The sequence below is a fragment of the Toxorhynchites rutilus genome, chromosome 1, assembly GCF_029784135.1.
Source record: "Toxorhynchites rutilus septentrionalis strain SRP chromosome 1, ASM2978413v1, whole genome shotgun sequence".
Classification (NCBI taxonomy): Eukaryota; Metazoa; Arthropoda; class Insecta; order Diptera; family Culicidae; genus Toxorhynchites; species Toxorhynchites rutilus.
Genome location: NC_073744.1, coordinates 74,187,795 through 74,213,287, shown reverse-complemented (window position 1 = coordinate 74,213,287; position 25,493 = coordinate 74,187,795). Strand labels below are relative to the sequence as shown.

The 25,493-nt window shown below is 37.6% G+C and overlaps 1 protein-coding gene across 6 annotated transcripts in view; it reads right to left on the bottom strand.

Moving 5' to 3' along the window:
• The window catches only part of LOC129762854 (uncharacterized), a 565,660-nt gene that overhangs the window by 27,720 nt on the left and 512,447 nt on the right, over positions 1–25,493 (bottom strand). For 4 of the 6 annotated variants that reach the window (XM_055761417.1, XM_055761418.1, XM_055761419.1 and 1 more), the window contains exon 10: positions 8,267–8,318. The exons of 1 other annotated variant lie outside the window; for it this stretch is intronic. In XM_055761417.1, the coding sequence (XP_055617392.1) occupies positions 8,267–8,318 (52 nt within the window). Of the gene's footprint in view, positions 1–8,263; positions 8,319–25,493 lie in introns of those variants that run through there. One more of the 6 variants, XR_008740728.1, reaches the window with a different exon arrangement.

Below are 25,493 nucleotides of genomic sequence, written 5' to 3'. Positions count from 1 at the left end.
AATAATATTAGATCTCAATAATATTTTTCCCAACTCTCCAATTTTATTCATATAGCATTCGAATCAATCTGAATGAGAGACATTTTGCATTCATATGTAGCGTGTAATACTGCTTTCTCATGTTCAATCTAAAGATGCAAAATCTGCGTTATTGGCTAGCTTTACAATAAATATATAACACAGTTCATCTACTAAAGTACAGTAAATGCGAATTTTCACGTGGATACCATCAACATCGTCAAATTCATAATAACCATGGCAACCAATGGTACCAAAACTAAGATTATGTTTCCAAATTGCACTTATAAATTTAACCCTTTGCGGTCGTATTAAATTTCTACATGTGTGTCTTACTGGTCGCAATTATTATTAATTGAAAAAACAGTGATGCATAACTTTGTAAGATTTAGAAAGATGAACATGATTCCTTCATTTTTTGTAAACTTCTGATAAGTATTTACCAAACAACGTTTTTATGTTTACGTTTTAAAAAAATTGCTTCGTGTGATATCTTTCGCATGTATCACAAAAATAATTAGTTTGGCGTGTTTCGACGTTTTATCTTTCTGTTTGAACGTACAGAACAATGCTTTTTACATGTACACAGTGCCGCAATACATGGAGTTTTCCATTAATCCTTTCCTCGAGCACGGATAGTATAGTAGGATAGTAGCACCATTCTGATTCGTGAATAAGCTCACAAGACATTAAAATTCGTTTAGAAAAAGTGTGAACTTATACATTGTTGCATAAATTATAATATTAGTATACTTATTTGCCGTTAGCAGACAAACAAACACAAAGGGTTAACACAGATTTCGATACAGATTTTCTGAGAAAAAACTCGGATAAAAAGATTTTCTGAGACCAAAAACACAGATTTAATTATCGCAACAACCCTGGTGACCACAATGATTTTCGGAAATCTAACCTAAAAATGCAATTTTTGGACGCTCTCCGGCCCGTCCTTGTATAATATGCTTATTCTTTCATTCGTTCATTATCTATTTCGAAACGATTATCGTGTTATCGAAGGTACAGTGTCTATCAGTGTTGCCACACGTACAGATTTATCTGGAAAGGTACAGATTTTTCGTTATTTTCGGTACAGAGTATAGATTTTTGTCAAAAGGTACGTGAAATTTCTTACATTCGAACAAAGCAACATTAAGGTACATGATGACTTTTACTCCGCAGTATCGCTTAGAGCGATTTTTTTTTAATTTTAATTCATGATAGTACGCAATCTAGATTCAAAAAAATTATGTATAAGCATTATAAAACACACGAAGGACTTGCAAATGTAAATGTAGTATTTGTAGTAAATAAATGAGTATTTTTTCATGCTAAATTTCTACAACGAGTATTTTCGATGGTACGGATTTTTGGACGAAAAAGTACAGATGAGTAAGATTTTTAACCCTTCTGGTACAGATTAAAATGTGGCAACACTGGTGTCGACATTAATCAAAGTTTGAAGTTAACGCGAAAGAAATATACCTCATCAGATTAGCATGGATCATTTAGGTAAGTGAAATGAACCGCCATTAGCCAACCCCAAAGCCAGTCTTCACTCGAAGAAAGTCATACTCTGTGCATGGTGGGATTGAAAAGGAATGTTGTATTATGAGCTTGTACCAAGTAACCAGTCGATAAACTCCCACAAGTAAGGGGACAAATTAAAGGCAGAGATCCATGACAAATATCCAGCCAATATGATAAGGGTGCTCATACACTGTTTGACCGAAACCAAATAATTGTTTGTTTTTCACAGATAAAATTTGATCAACGTGTGCTGATCAAATATATTCGACAAAAAACATAACAAGCAAATATTCATTGGATGCCTAAAATATTTTTTTCGGTCTGTTCTTCGAACCTGCGGGTACATGGTTGGGTTACTTTAAATATTTCAGTCGATTTTTTTCCATGTTCGATGTTTGACATTGTTTGCCACTGTTGATAATTGAAGATTGGCATACCAAACAGTGTTTGAACAAATTTCAAACCAAACTTTATTCGTGGAAGAGTATCAAATATTTGACCTCCGTACAATCAGTGTACGGCCACCTTAAAGGGTCCCTTACACGATAAATAATAATGACATTACTTCATCAGAATGGCAATAACAATGATCGTGTAAGGTTGACAAAATTGATATGAAGGGCAATAATGATGCAAGTCCGGATTTTCTGATCTCGCTCCATCATTACTGTAATAGAGCAAGGACACTATCATTCGAGGTGTCTAGGATACTGTGCGACATCTTGTGTCAAAATCTATGTTTGTGAGCCAATTTACTCTCTATCAGAATAGTGGGCCCAAAGCAATTTAAAATTCTTAAAATTTGAATGAAAGTTATTATTTGCTGTTACTTAAATGCATAAAACACCTAGCACTGAACCCTACTTACTTACTTACGTGCCCCCTTGGCCGAGTGGTTAGCGTCATAACTAACATGCCGGGTGTTCGGGTTCGATTCCCGTTCTGGTCGGGGGAATTTTTCGTCAAAGAAATTTCCTCCGACTTGCACTGTGATCACGCGTATTCTAGAGCTTGCCACTCAGAATGCATTCAAGACGTGTTATTTGGCATAGAAATCTCAACTAAGTACTAATAAAAATGACGCAAGTAATACTACGTTGAGACGGCGAAGTTCCTCTAGGAACGTTAGTGCCATTGAGGAAGAAGAACTGAACCTTACTTGATCAATTTTCTATAATTTTTCTGAAATATCTACTAAAACTCATTAGCATAAAATAAAATTACCACCAGAATTAGTTTTAGCTCAAGATTTGTTCACCATTTACAGAAAACCTGTTGCTCTATTACTTGGAGCAATATATTTGATGCGAAAAAAAAATATTTTCATCTACCTGAAACCCCGTTATCATTTTCGCTTCACAACGATGGAGCACGAAGCTTAAAATGGTAATTCGCGATAGCGACGGTGCAATGTCGACATCTTTCGCCCAAATGAGTGGGTGAAGCATACGGGTGAGATACGGTGTCGACATCTACGAAGGTATTAAATAGTAACGAATCAAGCATAAGCTATTGAGATTACTATTGAAAAATACAGTTTTAAATTGTGAATAGATCAATGAAAAGAATTTCAAAATGGTTTTCGAATGCTCATAACATATTGTTTTGAATCTTCTTCATCCATCACCGAAAGGCATTATATTAACAGATCAAATTGTTGAAATCATAAGTAGAAACCATTATTAGGAACAATTTTCGTTCTAGATTTTTCATTGTTTGCAGAAAACCTTTCAAATTATTGATATGGATGTTTATCTGATACAATAAAATAGGTTTTCATTGATAGTTTTCATTCCGAAAATGTGTATATTTCTCTTACGACTATGAAGGCTAGCGTTGCTACATTCCTCGAGGCAATAAAAATGATCGTGTAGGGTTGAAGAATAATGATGATGCCGAATGGAGTGTGTCTTGCTAGTATTGCCATTACTGATAATGTCGATGCTACTGATTGTGTAAGAGCCGCTAAAGTATTGTGTTCTATCAGGGCAACACCAAACTTCATTTGAAAACGTGACAAATTATTTTGGAGTCTGGTTGGGAGCTAAACTAACTGGATATTGTATAATAAGATTATCACAAGGGCAAGAGCCTCGGCTCAATGGACAGGCGAGGAAGCAAACATCTTCTGGTAGGATAGAACTTTTAGACTGCGTGAAAGATGACGAAAGTTTGTGGAATAAAACTGTGCATATGAAATTAAATAAATGTATGTTTGCCTACAAAAAATCTTTTGTTTTCCCAAAAATCGGTACAAGATTTCGGGACAACCATATATGAGTTATCCTGATTTCTTCCTGATTTGTATTTTCACTTTCCCTGATTTTTTGAAAATTATAGTTGGCAACCCTAGCAACGTACATTGGGCCACTATATTAAACTGCTTCAGCATGACCAAGGTGCCCTAGCATCTCGCGAATAAGCTTTTGTTTACCAGCCATGACAAAATCAAGTATTTTTGGTCTGAAAAAAATCTTCTCAAAAATCTGTATTGAAATCTGTATTAGGCATATAAGTCCAATTTTTAAGCACAATTTTAGCTTAAGTATGATTGATTGGCAGAGAAATTATTGATTAGACGATGTTGATGGTATCCACGTAATGCCAGGAACATTGCTTTATTGAGGTGCAATTGAAATTTATTCAGTTACCAGGGAATGCTTGTTCACCTTGGGGCAACGTTGATAGCTTCATTATAATATATTTCAGGTACACACAAAAATGTAATAGTAGTAAATTACTACTATTAATGAATTAAAGGTAGCATAATAAGGCTAAATTGGAGAGTTGCTTAACAAATCCTTTAACAGTTCACGGCGAAATAATTTTCAGAATGCCTTGGGACATTCATACGTGAACATGAACGTGGAAATATTTTGACGTTTATGTTCACCACTATTTTCACGTTCACATTCACCGAAGTCTCATTTTCACGGTGAAAGTTCAGAATCGTAGTGAAATGTTGAATTAATCCATTTTTATTAATATGAATTGTGTTTAAATATGTTTTTCAACTATGAAATGTTTATTCCTATCGGTTGAAGATATTTTCTTCGCGTTTGGCTGGTGAACTATCAACAAGTGTGTGGAGAATTTGTGGAGAATTTAGGGTGCAATGAATGTGGAGGATTTATGGTGCAATAAATGATACTATAATCGGTAGATACTCCTTCCCCCTCTCTAAAGGGGTGGGGGGTCTCCCATACAAATGAAACACAAATTTCTGCATAACTCGAGAACTAATCAAGCAAACGAAACCAAATTTGACATGTGGAGGTTTTAGGATGCAATAAATGTTTCTATGGTGGTTCGACACTCCTCCCCCTCTCTTAGGGTGGGCTGTCATACAAACGAAAAACAAATTTCTCCATAACTCGAAAACTAATCAAGCAAATTTGGCATGTGAATATTTTAGGGGACATGGAATGTTTCTGTGGTGAATAGACACTCCTCCTCCCTCTCTAAGGGGAGAGGTCTGTCTTTATTCTATCATATTTTCTGTCTCAAACATTTATTCCATGTAACGGAGAAACATGTTATGTTGGTTAAAAAATCTTGAATGATTTTGTCTGAAAATAATCTGATATTATAATGATGAGTTTTGGTAGAAGTACTAAGAATTTTATAGTGAAAGGTAAGTTCAACGGGGTCGATTAGAAGATCAATCAATGAATCGATGAATCGATCAATCAAATGATTGATTCGTTCATTCGATTGGACTCACGAACTTGCGCTTAGTAAGAAAATGTGAATGTTTGAAGGTATTGATAACAAAAAACAAATTTTTGGACGGGACGAAGTTTGCCGGGTCAGCTAGTCCTGAATAAACATTCAGAAAACTGAATGCTATTAATCTACAACAGAAAACCCACTCGAAAACATTGAACTAATTTTTTTTAGGAAATTTTATATTTTTTATTTATTTTTATTATTTATAAGAGGAATTTGATTTTTGATTCATCCCCTTAAAGTCAGAAAACACCTTTCTCATATGAAAAAAATAATTTTATCCAGATTCTCTCAGAAGGTGATAGACGATCATATTTGATGGAAAAAAAACTTCTACGCATATGTTATAATTACAACAATGACAGAGTTATAGAATTTTTTTTTTTGTTTCGGATTCTGTTGCCTCCAACTGGCTCTACGTTCAAAAATACGCTACGGAAGACGATTCTGTTGCTTTCATTTGAAAGATGAGAAAATTTTGTACAGGATATAGTAGTGGAACATCTAAATTAGTGAATTTTAATAACATTTTGAAAGTGAAAAACTCAAAAGTTAATAATTTTAATGTGTTATTATTAATTTCATCCAAAAAAAATATTAAACTAGATTATGTCTAACAATTTAATTGAAGCTCTCTTATCGCTCTACAATTTGTTCTTTGACACCCAACTTCTAACTTTCTTAATTTGGCTGCAATATCTATATTTACAATCACCTTAACGTTGAAGGGTTACATTTCTTCTTGAAATAAGTCATATTTGAAATATATTTTATTTTCAAACTGTATATAATCGAGTCCAAAATTGTATATAATCGAATCACATATAATCGAGCCTTTATATAATCGAGTCCGACCTGTATATTAATAATAGGAGTACCGGTAAGTTTCTTGGTTTTTTTCAAATATTAATGCTTTATTCTGCAAAAAAATGGTTACAAACTTAATATTCAAAGTATTGCTCATCGCTAGTCACAACTTTCTCCCATCTTTCTGGCAATTTACGGATCCCTTTGCGGAAATAATTGGCCGGCTAACCACGAATCGATCCAATATTTGACTTCATCAAAACTAGAGAAGTGCTAGTAAACCAGATCATGTTGCATCGATCGAAAAAGGTAGTAATCGGACGGACCAATGTCTGGAGAATACGGCGGGTGGGATAGGACCTACCATTTCAGCGTTTCCAAGTATGTTTTGACCGGTTTCGCGACATGCGGCCGAGCATTGTCGTGTTGCAAAATAAGTTTATCGTGTCTTTGCTCGTATTGTGGCCGTTTTTCCTTCAGTGCACGGTTCAAACGCATCAATTGTCGTCGGTAGAGGTCCCCCGTAATGGTTTCATTCGGTTGTAGCAGCTCATAGTACACCACACCCAACTGGTCCCACCAAATAGACAACATAACCTTCTGGTCGTGAATATTCCGCGCGGCCGTCGATGTTGATGCATGGTCGGGATATCCATACGCTACCCGACGTTTAGGATAGGTCTTAATGGACCCACTTTTCATCGCCAGTACCGATTCGGTGCAAAAAAAAACTTTCTTTTATGCCGTTGGAGCAGTCGTTCGCACGTGAAAAACGGCGTTCGACGTCTCGTGACTTCAATTGATACGGCACCCAATGTCCTATGTTTCGGATCATTCCCTGTGCTTCTAAACGATCTGATATGGTTTGCTGAGCTACTCCAAGTGTATCTGCAGGTTCTTGTTGCGTTTGTGACGGATCTTGATCGAGTAAAGACTCCAATTTTTCATCTTCAAACTTTTTTGGCGGTTCGGAACATTGGAAGACGGAGCCAAGTCAAAATTACCACTTTTAAACCGTGTAAACCACGTCTGACACGTTCGCTCAGTTGGAGCAAGGTCACCATAAACTCCTACCAAAATGCGATGACTTTCCGCAGCTTTTTACTTCATGTTGAAGTAATGAAATAACACTCCCCGCAAAAACACGTACGAAATTCGACATATTCGAAGTGGCAAAAAACTATGTTGTTTACGCTTCAACTTTTTGACATATACTAAAAAAGACGCGCAATAACAGTAGCTTTCCAAAAAATTTCTGGAAATTTGATTCACTGGAATAATAATCATGTTACGCCATCTGTTGAAAAACCGAAGAAACTTACCGGTACAACTAATAATTATTTTAAATGGCTAAAAAATAAGCAAACTCTCTCGAATTCTCTCACTTCCTTCGCTATTGTTAGTTTTGAAGACTCAACTAACCAATCGAAAATAGTCCGAAAGAGGAAACCCATCAGAATAATGCAAAACTAACCCATATAATGGAATACGTAACGAGTATCTTATTCTCATGTGCCAAATTCAGGATCAAATATCTCCCAAAGTTGATTGCATTCTTCCGATGCATCACACGACGTACCGCGCCATCGTATGCTCGTCAAGAAAATTAGATTCACCACGTTGGAAAATGGCATAATGAACTTCTACCCTCATGTCCCCGTTATCCCTTCTGCCGCTGTTCCAATTCCTGTTGTCGAGATCATAATCGAGAGCTTAAATTTTGCTCTATCATCTTCTCCCGAGAGACACTTCTGCCGAACAGAATTTACACCGTGTCTCTACCCTCCTTATCCCATATCTGCTGCCAAACAAACGCAGAGCTTCCCCTTCCCTCCCGAAAGCCAATTCCCGTTTGCGCAATTGTGTGATTGGATGCAATCACTCGCAAAAATGCCGACATCCCTGCGCCCAATTTTGCTATTTTCACAAGTGCCAATATTGATTGAATCGGTGATTTCTAATCCTGTTTGTGCCAACTGCCGCTCCTTCGGCTGCACTCCGAAAGTCACTCCAACGACGATGACGACCGGAAGATTGCTTTGATTGGATCGGAAAAATTTCCTCCTCCCAAACCAGAAACAAAGTTGTCTCCTGTCGGATGGTTCTGCATGGCGCGAAGGCGAAGTTGCAGGTTGTGTTCTTAAGATGCTAAATTGTGTGCAATGCTGTATTGTTGGACGCTTACCTCGTGAATCTCTGTTGAGCTGCAGCAGTCCCTGGCGGATGTCCCGGAGTATCTACGGCAGGATGCGGGGGTTCAGCGAAGAGAGAACAGAGAGAGAGCGATGAGAAAGTTATTAGATCGGTTATACAAATAGAGGTTTTATGGGGTTAGGCGGCTGCTGACATGCCCAAATTAAGAAAAAATTTAACAAACGCTACATTCTTTTGTTAGGGGGAAAAGCTGGAGTCCATGCTGTACTGTGTTTTGGCTGGCAGGAGCATATAAATACTGTGTGAGAGGGGTCTAAGTTAGAGGGGGGATCTGGAGAAATGCAGGAGATTCTCTAGTAACCAGACGAAATCACCACGGCGTTTAGAGAGCGTTTTACTTGCTACTACTAAGGGTTACAGATAATAGTTTTATTGGTAGCTTGAAATACGTCGGGGATTTAGGGAAAAATCACATTCGACACGTGTGGACATTTATCTGGATTTTGGGAATAAGTTATGTGGGATTTGTCAGCTAATCAGTCACTTTTTTCGTTTTATCAAAAACAGTACCCCTTGGAGTTGTACATAATGTTCGCCGTTTTATCCAAATTATGGGATTCAACACCTTGGCGCCCCAAAATTGATGCAGAATATACGTACATTAGCAGAACTTTGATTATTTATTAATGACAATGCCATGGATAAATTATATACCGAAAAAATTGCCCATTTTGTTCAATCCTTGTATTTTTATTTTGCTTGGGGTGCACCATCCTGAATTATTGTAGTCTAAGCAAAGCAAACGTGAAAGATCGATAACAGGCAGGTATGGGCAAAATCGCATCGAAATTCGTTCAGCAACACTCATTCACAGATAAAACTCACGCTTCTATTCTCCGTTTATGCCTCACTCTATTTGAGACAGAAAACATTCACCTACCATCTTCCCAAAGTTCATTCTCGAGTTGAACGGAAAAATACTGTCTCGATTCCGCTCATCTATTCTCAGAGAATTTAGCATTCTCTCAGTTAGAGGCGAATGAACTTCAAAGTTTAAAGCCTCTTAAAAACAAAGAAAGAATGACGAAATGACGTTAGATGGTGATAGAATCATATTGGAAACTTTTGCTTGAATCAGGAGTGGCTCTGTAAAATCATTTGTTTTTCACCCAAATAGCAATCACTGAAACCTTGATCGCGGCAGTAAAATATAGGTGGATAGTTGAAATCGAGTTGTTTCCTGTGCACTATTGCAATGTTTCTGGTATGAAACAATCTAAAGCGGCCCATAGACGTATAATATTATTGATCAACAATATTGAATATTTTCCCAAAATATTGTGCCATAATATTGAACGTCAATGGGCCGCTAAAGCCAACGCAAAAAAAAACCATATTAACCCTTTGCGGTCGTATTAAATTTGGGCATGGGTGTCGTACTGGTCGAAATTATTTTTCCTTGAAGTGATACATGCAAGATTATGGAAAATAATTTTTTTTTTCATTTTTTTTAACAATATACTGAAACAGTCTCCAAGAGTAAATCATATGAAGTATAATCAACACATAGTTTTATTTTTATTATCCCTTGAATATCAGACACTTTTGCCATTGATGCAATGCAATGTGTAATTAATGCCAGGAATGTGTATTCGAAAAGATCAGCACTTTTCACTTTTAACAAAGATTTTGTTTACATTAGAGTATTCAGATAACATAGGACACTTATGCAAACAATTATTCTGCTCTTTAAAAACAGCTACTTCAACATAATTTAAACCAGTAGATACTCAAATAATGATTTCAGCGTATTCGAAATGAGCGGAACTTTTCAATTTAGGTAAAAAAAGATTTTGTCTCTTGACACACTCATGTGATTATTCAAATAACATGAGACATTCAAGCAAACAGTAGTTCTGATACTTATGAACAATCTTTTCCATCACACCAAAGTGTAACAATGACTAAATTCTGCTGTTATGATTTTTGTCCCACAATCCTATGCATTCAACGCACTGTGCGTTGTCTTGTGTAGGTGACTACTTTGTTTGATACTGAGTACCGTTATCTATTACTCATAGGAGCACCGTATTGATTCGTGAACAGGACACTAGACATCAAACTTCGTTTAGGAAAAGCATAAGCTGATACTTGGTTGAGTAAAACATAAAATTAGCATGGTTCCTTTCAGTGGTGGCTGAGAGCAGACAAGCGACCACAAAGAGTTAACGCATGTTATTGGTGAGCGGGAAGGTAGATTCATGTGCGTTGCCGATAACAAATGCATTTGAATGCTGACGAGGAAGAGAGTAGAAGGGAAAATAAAATCATACATACACGCAGATTGAGTCTATTTGAACTCACTCGTTATTTTGTTTCGTGCGATCCTTCCGAAGGAGTATTCATGCAACGAATGTTGTTTTCCACTACTTGTTTTGTTATGTTCACTCTCAGTCCCGAATGAAGATGTTCGGAGAGTGAAAAATGATTCATCGTGCAATCTCACGATTGCTTGCTGCATTCTCTTCGCCATGATTATTCCAAGCAGATACAAGAGTGATTCATAATTAGGTGTGGAGAAATGAGCTAATGAACTTTTCCATACTTGATAACAGGGTGTCAACTCAAAAACCGAAATAAAATTCCCTGATATTTCCTGATTTTCCAGATTTTTTTTTAGAAAAAACCCAGATGCATACTAGTGAGTCTGTAGTTTATTGACAACTGAAAAATATATGTAAAGGCATATAACATTTGATTAGCAAGAACAACGAAACTTATCATCTTTTGTCCATGTACTTACATCTCTCATGTGTACATACTTTTCGAACCCCAAATTTGCTTGACATGATGAACTTCAAGCATTCAGTTTCGATTTTGACATCCACGTCCAACGCATATTGTTGAATCAATCGTCGTTATCACGGCAAATGATTCACAGCATTTTGTCTAATCATCAAATGGTATGCGTAGAAATTCAGTGAGCAGAAGATGTGAAAGCATATCTTCCAATGCAGTTTTGAATAATCGAGTCAAAACGTTTCAAGATAGAATTGTCGTTATATCCATTGAAGAAATGGCACTTAGGCCAAATTTGACTTACTCGGAGAAACAATATTCAGTTGTAGTATTGAGATTTCCTTCTGAACTTCCTGGAAAAATAATGAACACAACTACAAAGTCCAATTCTGTTTTAGTAGTGATGATCAAAGGATTGACTCGTGAATTCAAACAGAGCATTATTTTTTCGGCAAAGATGCATTCAAAGCTAATGTAACAGCCCTAGTCAGCAAGGTCATATTGAAGCCGACTAGCTGAAAACATGTGAGGGGCTTAGAATGCAAGGGATGTAAGTGACTTGATCGTAACTTCTCTTCATTGACTTTCTCTTATGATCATAACTTAACTGCAAACACATTCCCAGCTTATTTGACAATGTTACCGATAGGTCAGAACCTCAATTATCGGTTTCTATAGCAAAATCAAATTGGAACGTGTTTGTGCGTTGAGTTATTCACAGTGAATTGAAAGGAAGGGTTAGCTGATAATAGTCGTTTAAATTAAAAAGAAAAACAAGAAGTGAGCGATAGCAGTCATAGCGGAGTGAAAAAGAGCAGAAGGCTTGATCCACGCGACGTGACATCGACGGTAAGTGCGACATAACAGAGTGATCGTGAAATTATATGCTGTATTGGTGCGAAAACTTTCGGATATTGTTTTGCTCCGAAAGTTCTGTTTTAAGTTCATGGCATGCATATGATTTGTCTGTGTTAGCAGTTAGCTTGATAATTTCCCGTCTTGTGTAGGGAAATATAAAATTTATAACACTAATTCTCTGCACACAATTTTGAAAATGGCGTTAGGAGCAGTGATGGATGTGAGATATTATCCGTTAAATTAATATTTGCAATGTACGATGTACCACATCCGCTTAAGTTAGCGCGAACAAACTAATACGCAATATTGCGCTTTCTGAAACTGAAATTGCTATGTGGGAATATATAAGGCTGCTATATCACGAGGATTCCAGCGGACTTCCTAGATCAGCGCCCAAGCTGTCAATAAAACACATATTTTTGCCAGCATATGGAGAGATGCGCGTTGGCGTAGCAACGGAAACGTTGATCGAAACTGTTTCTTCGGCGATAAAAATGTATGTCAGCACCGGAATATTACCAGCCAAATGTCGCAATACTGCAAAATATTGTGAGAATTTCGACTAGTTAGTTGATGTTTTCAACTCGTGTAGGGTTCTGAAGAAGAGTTATAAGGTTGTTAATAATGTTTTCTACTTGTATTACACAGTTTTCTTAAATTGTCTTTTCGTATCTCAGGAATATTTACATCCATTAAGTAGAGGATCTTCACATTGGATGTTTCTAGACGAAATGGAATCAAAGCTCGAAAAATACGGTTAATTGACAAGGAAGGCAAATTAAAAACAGATGTATATTTTGCAATTTAGCACATGGATAATTTGTTTTTATTTTGAGGAACCCAAATTTCAACCCTCGCGTAAACACAGTAGATTACCGTGGTTCATTTATGGGTGTCTGCTGAATATTGGGTCCGTTGGAGAGATCTTCAATGATATAAAAAAATATATAATTGAACCATTGAACCAGAATTACGTGGAAGTTTTGTTTTTGGATTCCGTTCAGCGTACACATCAGTTGTTGTCAATCAGCGTTGTGTTCATACTCGCTTTTGTAGTTCGTGGTTGAGAAACACATTTCAGTGGGAACGAAAGCACCCCAACCTGCATGTATTTGCGACACCGGTTTCCCCAGGCTCCTTGATTGTGAAGTCTGTGTTAGAGAACACACGGTGGGAACAAAAATACCCCTGACTTGCATGTATTTGCAATGCCGATTTCCCCAGACACATTGATTTTGAAGTCCGAAGTTCATTTTCCCCTGCATGTTCTGTGTTTAGTTTTTCATAGTTTTCATCAAAATTGGTAGTTTTGTTTCTTATCGCAAAATATTAGACCCGTATTTTTTTTATTAGGGTGACAATTTCCGTTTTAGGGTGGTCCGGTCCGATTTTCAAAAATTCATAACTTTTGAATTATTGGACAGATTCTAATGATCGAAATATAAAATAAAAGCCAATCACCTCGTAATTTCAGGAAAAATAATTCAGTTGCAGAAAATTTGAATTTTGTTTCCGTGATCATTGATTCTATTCGTTTTTCATGGTTTTCATGGTCTCGGAACCAAGGGCGCTATATTGTCTTATATTTTTTTCTAGAAAGCTGAGGATTTTTTACACAAAATATTCCAAAATGAGAGATGTGTTCTTTTTCGTTTTAAGTTATGGTTTTTCAAATTTAACCGATTTTTCACCTCTATCCCAAAGTGACTTTTTTCAAAAAATCATAACTTTTGAACTGCTTTACCGATTCAAATGATTGATATACCAAATTGAAGCACTTTAGCTAGTTTTCTATATTTTATTTTAGAGTAAAATACAGTCAGCTTCATAAGCATATAGATTCCCAAACAACGAGAACTTAACCCAACCATTTATTCTGAAGATATTCTTTTACAGGCTAAACAGTTTGTTCAGTCGCAAGCGCACTGAAGAGCGAACAGATGCATGCGAGGCGATTCCCCGTCACCACACCCTAAAGCGCAATCATCTGCTCTCCCGCAAACTGGATTGAACATGTTGCAAAAGCGAATAAGAAGAATAGCATGCTGTACGAATCAATCCGATTCAGGACAGCGAAGCGTTAGCAAGCAGCAACAAATTGAAGCAGAAAGTGAAGGAAAACGGCAGAAGACAATTTAAGTGTTTATTTTGTATTTTATTGTATAGTTAAGAAATATATAATGTATATAGTTTAAGTGTGTGTAGTGTTTTGTCTTCAAAACAACGAGTCTCTCAATCTGCCACATGGCCCATTCAGAGCCAAGGGAGTGCTAAGAAAGTTTCCATTGATTGAATGGAAAAACCCCGCTGCATCACTGCAATGAAGGCAATCTGCATCGCGCCCACGGGGGAAATTTGGTTCCTCTCACTGGTTAAGCTGCATTAAGGCAGCTTTAGAATCGCGCAGCGGGATTAAGCAGCAGTTTTGACGTAGGACTACGTCTTTGATTTCTATATAGGGGGTGACTCTACGAAAAATGTAACGTTTATTTAGAGTTTTGCATATTATATAGAATCATGTTAACGATATATGTTATAAAATATATCATTAGACGGCAAATTTATCCAACATTTTTTTCGCCTGAGACATCAACGGTGGAAATGATAAAACAAGTGAGCAATTTAATAAATAAAAGAGGTATGTCTTGCGAACGGATGCGAAGATAAATCATGTATTATGCTTTCTTTCAACTTTGTTCCCATGAATGTTGTATGTAACACAAAATTGCGTGCAATAATTCGTTCTATCTAACAAATTAACAAGATGTTAAAGTAATCAGATGCAAGATTTCATCCATCACTCAAACTTCATGCAAGAATTCATCAAAGCAACAAGAAAGTGTCTCCCATACTTTCGTTCGTTAATTCATTACGAACATTCGTTCATTAATCAGGGGGAGGCAGCGGTTATCATGCGAAGATTGAGATCGGCATTACATCGCATCACAAAAATGAAACAAAATGAAATATTAATATTCTTCATGACTCATATTTATATTTCTCAAAGAGTCAATTCTTTCTATGATAGATTGAGCAGTAGATCCAATACGACTTGATTGTGCAAACGAAATGCAAACGAACATTATTTCGCCGAAAAAGCTACTGCTCCTAATGCCTTAGAATAAGACTAATAATAAGAATACAGGGAATCTTCGATATAACGTACCCTCTTTATAACGTACCCTCGATATAACGTCACTCGATATAACGTACACATTTTCAAAGTCCAAAGGAATAATTTTTTGAATATTGTTTTTTTGAAAGAACAATAAATTATCTGTATTTTGATACAAAAGCTTGAATTGTACTTTCTACCAATCCCGAAGTACAACTGTTTTGTGATTCCGGATTATAAATGAATCAAATTTTAATCAACAGTACGAAGGGAAACATCATGAGAAAGGTTGGTTTCGTCTTCCAGTTGAATTTATTCATTAACCTTACTCTAACAGCAACACAATAAAGTAATATAATCTACGTTTCTGAGTTCATTATTATGCTTCGTTATAACGTACAATTCGATACAACGTACAATTTTGAAAGCAAAATGTACGTTATATCGAAGTTACCCTGTAACACAATAGAAAGAAAATACCATAGCTATCCATTGAAAATAAAGCAACTTCATGATTTCTTGTGTATTTTACCTCAAAATATCACGAAACTGTAAGGGTTTTCAGCTTGTTTTTTTGTTTCTTCCCCATAAACTTCATATTCAATGTATTCAATGACGATATCATTTTTCTACCATTCCACCCTGTTATATGTCGTATTGATATTCATTAATCATTTTCAGTTAGACAGTTGAACTTCCTGCCAGAAACTTATTTTTTTTGTTCGTTACAAACCGTTTGACGGTTAAGAGTACATATAACAAACGGCCCTTTTGCCCTTTTCAGGGCTACTATTAGGAGTTTCAAAAAAGTTAAGCTAACAGATTTCTGAAAAATGACAAGAACCACATTTAATATAACCAGCAACAGTCAGTCTTACGTCAAACTCCCGTCCGTGCCCCTAGGCTCAGACCCTTCTACTTTTTACAGTCCACTGCATTTAAGACGCTACAAAGTTCGCACCCAATTTTGAAGTACCTGCGTCGTTTAAGTTCAGTGCTGCATTAATTTTAACAAGAGGTTAACATTTTTCTTGAAAATTTATAATTGGACGATTTCCGGGTAAAGAATAGTTCCAAGGACTGAAAATCATGATTTGACCGTTGATCAAGTGTATAATTGGGAAGAAACTAGTTTATTTTTTAAATCATTGAATGTTACTTACATCCTTGGAGCACAAAAGCGTATTGAACAAGGAATTGAAGAAAAATCATTAAATAATGTATCTTGGCTACATTAGTCCCAGCGGCATGTTTTTCAACCACAATAATCAAATCTTTGAAGCGAATAGGTGCGGTGCAGAACAATGTTTTAGTTAAAGAATACAACATTTCTCGTCAACCTTTAAGTTTAAGAGCCCTGATCGTACGACTCAAATAGTACGACGGGAGCTGATATGCAGAAATGATATGTCACAAATCGGCATAAAGAATGGGGAATTAATGAACAATTAAACGTACAATTAAAAATACTACAATAAGAAATGGATGAAAATATCGATGTTGAGGAAGATGAAGATAAAGAAAAAAAATGGAACAGGCATAAAGTGACATGATAGAATCCGTAGAAGATGACAACTTCTAGATTTAGCTCATCTCTTTGAGAAATTACATCTCCATCTCTCTTCGAAAAATTGTCATGAGAAAAGCACTGCAACCAGTGTCTTGGAATATCAAACAAATATTCACGAGTAACGAATATGATTTTATTTCAGCGTACATGACTTTTTTTCAGCTTGAAACACACTGCCCTCATTCTATTGATGACCATAACAAACGAGTTCATTTTGTTTATATCGCTGATGCATGAACAAATTTGCTATAATGAATGAATGCGGCATTGAGTGTGGTTCATAACTTTGCTGTTATTTATACTTGGAATATCAAAAGCAACAAATTGATATTCATCACATTCGAAACGATATTCATTCTGGCATTGATTTTGAGTTAAAATTCAAAAATAAAAAAATTAGTCAGGCTGGATTTAGAGAAAAAAACGCCAGAGTTCGATGAAACGAACTTTGCAGGAAATCGCGCATGATTTTGTTTGGCGAGACGGTAACAATGGCATAAATAAAACCAACCGCACACAGTTGTCTCAGGTTAAAAGTAAACAAAAGCTGATATTCATTTGGATAAAATGAAATTCTATTCTGGCATATTGAATAATCAGGATGAAAATGACACTGGGTGGAAAAATAAACTTCAAAACATATAGAAGAACAAAAGTTCATTTGCTCGTATTCATTGGTTGTCGGGATCTGTCATTTTGATTTCCGTTTGGAATATACAGGTTTTTCGATGCAGAAATGGTTTAAACGTGTTTAAAATAGCATGTTTTGAGAATTCAAAATACTATCAGCATTTATTTTCATTGATCTTTTGATGGTTTCAAGCTGCTTTTTTCCACAGTTATTATAATGGCTTCTGGTTGCTTCACTCGTTCAAAACGTTCCTAGATGTCGACACCGTACTTTGTTGTTCTAAAATGAACTCAGCTCACCTTACTTTTTCAATCGTTATCGATAAAATGAACTCAGGGCACCTTATTTTATCAACCGTTATTAATAAAATGAACGTGCCCTGTTTCAGTAATGATGAACCGATATCAGAAAATTCGGATTTTCGTCATTATTTCAATTACACGATAATTTTCAATGTCATTCTGTTGAACTAATGTCAATACGAATGATCCGCTTTAGATTTAACTCCACTCATTAAATTATGCGCAGTAGTCTTTGTGCACTTTCTGGACGGTGCAGAACAATTCTTCTTGAGCTCTGACATATCTTTAGACACTGTACCTTCCTTCTTGAACTTGGCCTTGACAAATGGCCAGCAATGTTCAATTGGCCGCAGCTGGGGACAGTTAGGTGGGGTTGAGGTCTTTTTCGACGAACATGATGTTGTTTTCCGAAAACCATTGTAGAGTTGATTTGGCATAATGTGCCGATGCCAAGTCCGGTCAAAATTGAGGAGGAGGTGCTTTCTATTAAGTGGAAGAAATCTCTTCTTCAAGCATTCTTCCACATAAATTTGAGCATCGCACGGCCGTCGCACGACGATCGCACGCCACACGTGCAAATGGCTTGCCAAACGAGCACTTTTCGGCCGAATTTTCCCATCGCAACAGTCATATCCGCAAATGGTACACTCTCTCCAATCGATTAGGTATAAAATTGAGGTCCCGGCAGCGTTCTGGAATCTTCTTTGTCGTATGTTTCGTCATACATGAGAATGCACTGGTTGGGATTGTTCAAAATACGCTCATATAGTTTTCTAGCTAGTGTTTTAGAGCGATCTTGCTGCTCCGGTGTTTGTCTGTCCATTTTTTGCTTTTTATATGTCTTTAGACCATGTCTCTGTTTAATCCGCTGAATCATCCCAACACTGTCTTTGAACATCTTGGCCAAATCACGAATAGATGCAGACCTGTTCTTTTGAATATAATTTACAACTTTTCGGTCCAATTCGGTATTACTTGGACCGGGGTTTCGTTCACTTCTGCTGAGATCCTTGAAAGAACACTCATTACCGAACTTTGCGACGATTAGTTTAACACTTTCTGAACAAACTTTGATTTTTTTTTGCTATTTTGTGGCATGTAACACCAATGGTTCCAATGAATGTATGGGAAAAAATCGACCCTAAAATTTCAAAAAGTTACCCTACACAAAATGTTCACCACCTCGAAAAAACACCCTATGCCGAATTTCAGCTCAATCGGACTTAAGGGAGAGCGGCGCAAAGCAGTCAAAGTTTGGGTTTTTTGAAAATGGAAAAATCACCCAAGGGGTAAATCGGAAATCGGGGTTTTTGAAAATAAAATTTTGATGCCAAAAGATCTTAAAAGTGTATGAAACGTCGAGATCTAGTGTCATCCCGAAAACAAAAATTTTGTCAAAAATCGACACTCTGGGAGTTAGTTTTTTTCAGAATACGAAACGAAAAGTATGGTTTAGGGTACCAATAAAAATAGTTATCTCGGTTTTTCATTCGGAATTTGCTACGAAATGTTGTTTTGCACGATAATATACCCTATACAAAATATTAGCTCATTCGGACTTCATTTACTGGTGTTAAAATTTAAAATTTAAGTGTTTTGAAAACCGAAAAATCACCGGAAATCGGTATTTAAAACAATTGATGCAAAATGTCTTAAAATTGCATTACACGTCGAGATTTACAGCTATCTCGAAAAAAATTGTTTGGCAAAAATCGATTTTTCAGGTGAAAAAACGACCAAGCACCAAAAAAAATTTTTTTTTGCCAAAAAAAAATTTAGAGATAATTGTAAATCTCAACGTGTAATGCAATTTTAAGACATTTTATTTTTGAAAGCTTTGATTTTCAGTGATTTTTTGTTTTTCAAAAAACTTAAATTTTAACGTCTGCGACACCAGTAAATGAAGTCCGAATGAGCTAATATTTTGCATAGGGTATATCATCGTGCAAATCAACATTTCGTAGCAAGTTCCGAATAAAAAATCGAGATAACTATTCTTATAGGCACCCTAAACCATACTCTTCGTTTCGTATTCCGAAATAAACTATGTCCCAGAGTGTCGTTTTTGTGATAAATATGTAAATAAATGATTTTGCATGTTGCACGTTTTTAGCGTATTTTTTTGGCAGACTTATCTCACTTCTTAACTAGGCGGACCTAGCCAGAATTTTCACCTGCCCCCGGGCTTCTGAATGCCAAAGGGGGACTAGGCTCTGCGGAATGCACGTATCTGCATGCTCGTGCTGTTTTAGTCCTGACCGAGGAATTGTCGGACAATCGCGCAGGTGCTAAGGTTGACCGACTTTTGGATGCCGGCCAATTCCTTCTCCATATTCAACACCTTCAGCGCTTCCAGAAGTGTATTCGGGACAATTCCAGTTCCAGAGAGAACGACTGGAACAATTCTTGGGACCTCCCTTAGCCCCCACAGTTCCTTGAGCTCCACGGCCAATGGTCGGTACTTGCAGATTTTGCGATCGTGGGTCTCCTCCAGATTCTGGTTCAGTGGAATAGCGACATCGATGATGGTGACTTTGCAGTCGCTCTTGTCGTAAACCATTATATCTGGGCGGTTGTGGTGGATCGAGAGGTCGGTCAGAACAGTGCGATCCCAGTACAGCTTGAAACGGTCATTTTCCAGGACAGGTGCAGGCAGGTACCGGTTGTTTGGTACGTTGTCTTCCAGTAGAGCACATTGGAGCGCCAGTTGTCGATGAACAATACGGGCCACGTTGTTGTGGCGCTCGGTGTAGGCTGCGTTGGCCAAAACGGGACAGCCTCCCATAATGTGCTCTATGTTTTCACCTGGTTGATGGCACATCCGGCAAATGTCATCAACGTCTTGACGTACCAGACGTACCGCCTGCAGTTTCTCGTCGGCATTATCCTGTCCTGGATGGCTATCATGTCGGCTACTACTACTGAAAAGAGTTCACCACGCATTAGCCACAGATTAGATTTTATTTTTAAATTTTTTTTTCTAATTTTTTAATTTTTTAATTTTTTTTAAATTTGTATTTTAGTGCAATATACTAAATTGAGATCTCTACTGTCAACAAATGGACCGTTTGAAGCTAGCGATTGATTAGAAACGTTCAAAACTGGCTAACAGAAGAGGTTTTGTGTTCCATCAGGACAACGCAAGGCCACAGATTTCCGAGAGCTTGATTGGCATTTTTTTACATCCACCATATAATCCGGACCAACACCAAGCGATTACCACCTTCTCCTCGCATTGCACTACTTCTATAGTGATAAGACATTGAGATTAAGAGAAGGTTGTAAATATCTATTGCTAGAGTTTATCGCCTATTAAAACCAAGACCTCTAGGATAGGGACATTATGAAGCTACTTTTAGGATGGCAACAAATTTTGAAATAAAACGGTGCATATTTGACCCAAATCGGACAATCCGAAGCATATTCAAAATAGTTTTGAATTTCACCCAAAAATAATGGGTTACTTTTTCCCCAACCTTATATAATCAAGACGTTACTGTATAACAATTTTCCCTGGTTAGTTACGAAATTCCTTGACATTCTCTGATTTTCCCTGACATTGTTTGAATTCCCTGATATTCCCTAATTTTCAAGGTTTTCCATGTGGTCGACACGATGTGATAAAGATCGTTACCGTTAGAGGTAATGTGTGCCGAGATACGAATCGTGTGAAATTCGAACGAAATATCCTAGAAATTTCTTAGAACACATTCGCTGTGACCAAAGGCAGTGGCATGAGGCCACAAACCGGTGCTCAATCTGCCCGTCTCCAATCGGGACGACTGCTTCCTACACTGCCAACAGTAAGCCCGCGATCGTTGATTAATTCAAGCACGATGATATGTGAAACTTTCTCGTCATCTGCAACTACAAGACTCCCGCACATCTGTTGAGTTTGTATCTTAGTACCATTAGAGTCGTCGTCGTCGTCGCCGCCGCCATCAGGGTGCGAGAAGAATTTGTACAGTTAATCCACGCCCCATCGGAACGTATGCGGTGCAATCGCCCCTAACCCCGACCGTGTTGGAATAGTTTTATCGCTTTTCCGCACATCCTTGCGGGAAGTTGAATACTGGTTTCTAAACGTTTGCTCTTGTGGGAGGGGAGAACGAAGGCAGACGCTTGATTGATGGAATGGATAATGAATCACCATTGCGAGCGCACGCGGTTAGACCTCCCCGTGGTGCCGAAGAACTCAAAGTTTCTGATTGATGTCGTCAAAGTTCGTGGCTTTGAATTGTGGAATCAGGCTCAACTGATAAGACCGCACGGAAGAGATGGATGGTTTTGCCGATGGAATAATCACGCGGTGGAATGATGTTTAAATAATCACAATTTGTTCCATTAGCCCTCATGCATATATATTTTCCCCGGCAACAAATATGAGGAGCAGAAGTTGGCCCATAAAAATATGTTCCTCTCGGCATTCCGGTGGCTGTTTGACCACGCAGCGGGTGGTGGGACCACATAATGATGATTTATTGACGTAAAGCTGTGTAAATGTTATTACAGCGATAAAACTTTGATGTTTCTCCGAGATTCATAACCTGCGTAATGCCATAATAACAAGGTACGGACGGTCGTCTGTTGGTCACCTTTTTATCGACTCATATTGCCTGACACGTGAAGAAATGTTTCCATTTCCGAATATTGCTTCCGGTCGGTGGCCTTTGCTAAGCCGGCAATATTCCATTTTTTTATTATTTAATCAGAATGTTTACAACCCGAAGAGAGCAAATGCGCTTAAATTTGTTTGCAGTCCCCACCCCACTTGACACCAGGAACCAGGCGCCGAGTTCGATGACAAGCAAACATCACGTATCAATCGGAGGTTATCACACCAATAAGGGATGCGACGAATGGGGCACGGAACCGTACGTGCCGATAATTCGTGACAACCCCATCGATTTTCCACCCTCCACATATGGAACATAAGCCTGGTAAGGGAACCAGGGGCAGTGGTCACCTATACACACATGCACGCACGAGCCTCGGGATGTGGCCAACGATGTGTTAAATCACCAGTTTTAATTACACTCCTGGGCGTCGTAAACGAATCGGACGAGTTTCATTTTTCAGGGAGGGAGTGTTTCCCATCTGCCAGGGAGATATTCATTGAATGTGTTCGGTGGGAGGTTTTTCTGAGAGCTTTGATATTCTATAATTCAAAATCGAACATATTAAACTAAGTTTTAATTTTTTTTCCTGAAATATTGAGTTGTTTATTTTAGGATCTACCAGGTGTGCAAGTTGGCGAAGTGCTGCTCTGCAAGTGCATGTTCGATTGAAGCAAACAGGTAATATTCTAGCGGGACCAAGTCTGGAGAATACGACGGGTGCCATAGCGTTCCCTAGTTGAGGGGTACGCCGGTGCGTTGTCATGTTGAAATATCACTTTACCGTATCTTCGGGCCCATTCCGGTCTTTTCCCATAAATTCAAAAGTTTGAATTTATCATTTGTTTTCGATAGCCGTCTTAGTCGAAAAACAATCATGAAAATCAAAAAATTATATTGGATGTACAACTTAACTTGTTCCTTTTTTTGAAATAAAAACACATTTATTTAATACATTACTAGATTCGCGAAAGTTACAAAAGAAATGCTCATCTTTTAAAGCTAACAACGAATCTAGTCAAATTTTTATATCTTGTTCAGAAGTAAAGCGTATTCCACTCAAGGCGTTCTGTATCGATCGAAACAAACGGTAGTGGGAAGAGGCAAAGTCTGGGATATGGGGCGGGTGAACCAGAATATGCCATCCGCTGTTTTCCAAATATTTTGACGTAGAACTACGTCTTTCATTAAGGGTGCCAAATCAGAAAACAGGTCACGTTTTTATGAAATAAAGTTAACGTTAATAACTATTTTTGCCGCGAACGGATTTTGGCGATTTACATACTAAACGAATCGGAAATTCCGTAAGATTTGTTTAATATGCTATACGTTAGAATCCCCTGGTTTGTAAATGGTTAAAATTCATGAAAACTTTAAGTGTTTCTATTTTCCCATACATTTGTTCTGTCCATTTGTGTGCTTTCCCGAACAGAGCTTTCAATAACGAGCAACTTATCGACGACCAACGGAGGGGAAATCGTAGGATTCAAAGTCCCCATGAACAAAGGAAAAGTTGAAGAATGAAGGGGAATACTTGCTTAGAGTATAAACAGTGGATCTCGCTGAGGCAAACTTTCATTCGGCATCGGACTGTTGAGCAATCCAGTTCACTTTGCTTTCGCTGCGCTTCGACCTAAGATTGGACCCCACCAGTAGTAATCCAACTTGGATATCGTCGTTTGGTTTTTCTGTTCGTTTTTCGCGTTATTCGTATTGTGTGCCTTTCTTTCCGCGTCATAAATTGGACGCTTCGCGTAGTGTGTGATAAGCCAGAAGGAAAGGAAGGCAGGCTTGAGCCCGAATCATCAGCGAATTCGCATCGATGGGTGTTACAGCAGAGTACAAGCTGTGTGGCATAATTCAGTCTTTTTCCAAGCAGTTAACATTGTTTGTTTTCCGTCATCATAAGGGCTTCGTTGGAGCCTTTGAGAATGCATCAATGCATTAAACTGAGGTTATGGCGAATCAGGCGTAAAGGTTGTGCGCCAAAAAATTATTTGGAGAAAACCAAACATATTGAATGTCTTACTGAAAGTTATTTGGGTTCGCGTGCCAGTCGCAAAACTACCTTCAACTAGGATTGCATTTGCGCTGATATTGATCATAATGAAGCATTACTACTGTTATTAACAAAAAGAGTTTATTTCGCTTGTTTAGTCACAAAGAAAGTAGATGTCGTTCTGGAATTTTGTATGTAATTAGATTTCGCTTGCCAGTGGCAAAACTTTCTCCACTAAGGGTGACAGCTGCGCTTCTCTCGAGCATGAGAATGTAATGCAACTTTTTCCGAGACCAGTAATATTAACAGAAGCGTTTTTTTTTTGAGAATAGCGCAAAATTATAAGAAGGGTTTATATTCCTAGTAGTTTCAAGCCACCAATGTATGGCTCTGTATGCATGCTATGGCGAACGCTTGTTTGGCGTTTGGTTTGCGTTGTACGAACGATGCCTAGAGGTGCGATTCCTTTGAGACAATACTATTTCAGAGATTATTCTACTAAGCAGTTGTTTCTAAAATTTCACAGCATCATAGAATAATATCCGAAGGTATAAACAAGCGACTTATATAAAATAACAGCGTAGTTCTACGTCAGCAATGCGGTCGTATTTTGGACACAACCTCCTATATTTTTTTAGCTCGAGCAGCAACATGAGGCCAAACGTTGTCATGATGGAACAACATCGACTCATGTCTGGTCGCATAATCTGGACGGTTTTTCGGCAATAGCTTGTTTCAAACTGATCAATTGTTGCCTGTTGAAGGCATTACTTCGGCACTGTGGACATTCGGCTTCGACGTCGATGTTCCTTGTTGTCCAGACATACGAATTTTTGCGCTTTGGATTGTCGTAGTGTATCGAAAACGGCTCGATGCAAAAAAAAAGACTTCCTGAGCTGTTCAAGCGACATTTCTTGGACATGCCAAATCACCGTTCGACATTTCTCGCTTTCAATTCGTATAGAACATAATTTCCTTGCTTTTCGATACATCCTTCGGCATTGAGTCGTTTAGAAATAGCTTGTCGAGTAAATGATTCTGCAAACTTTGTTTGCTTTTGGCACGAATTTTGATCGAGTAATGTCTTCAATTCTTCGTTTACATACTTCTTCGGTTGATCCGAACGCTTTTTGTCTTTGACACTACAATCACCCCTTTTATCTCGTCCACACCATTCCTTACAAAATTTATTCCAGGGTGTAGAGTCATTATAAACTTCCACGAGCATTCGATGCGCTTAAGCAGCGCTTTTCTTCCAATAGAAACAGAGAATTAAAACTTCCCGCAAATAGAGCTTATTTGCAACAAAACTCGACATTTCCAACGCAGAAAAAATTGAACTCGTTGTGCCAACTCATAGAGTTGTAA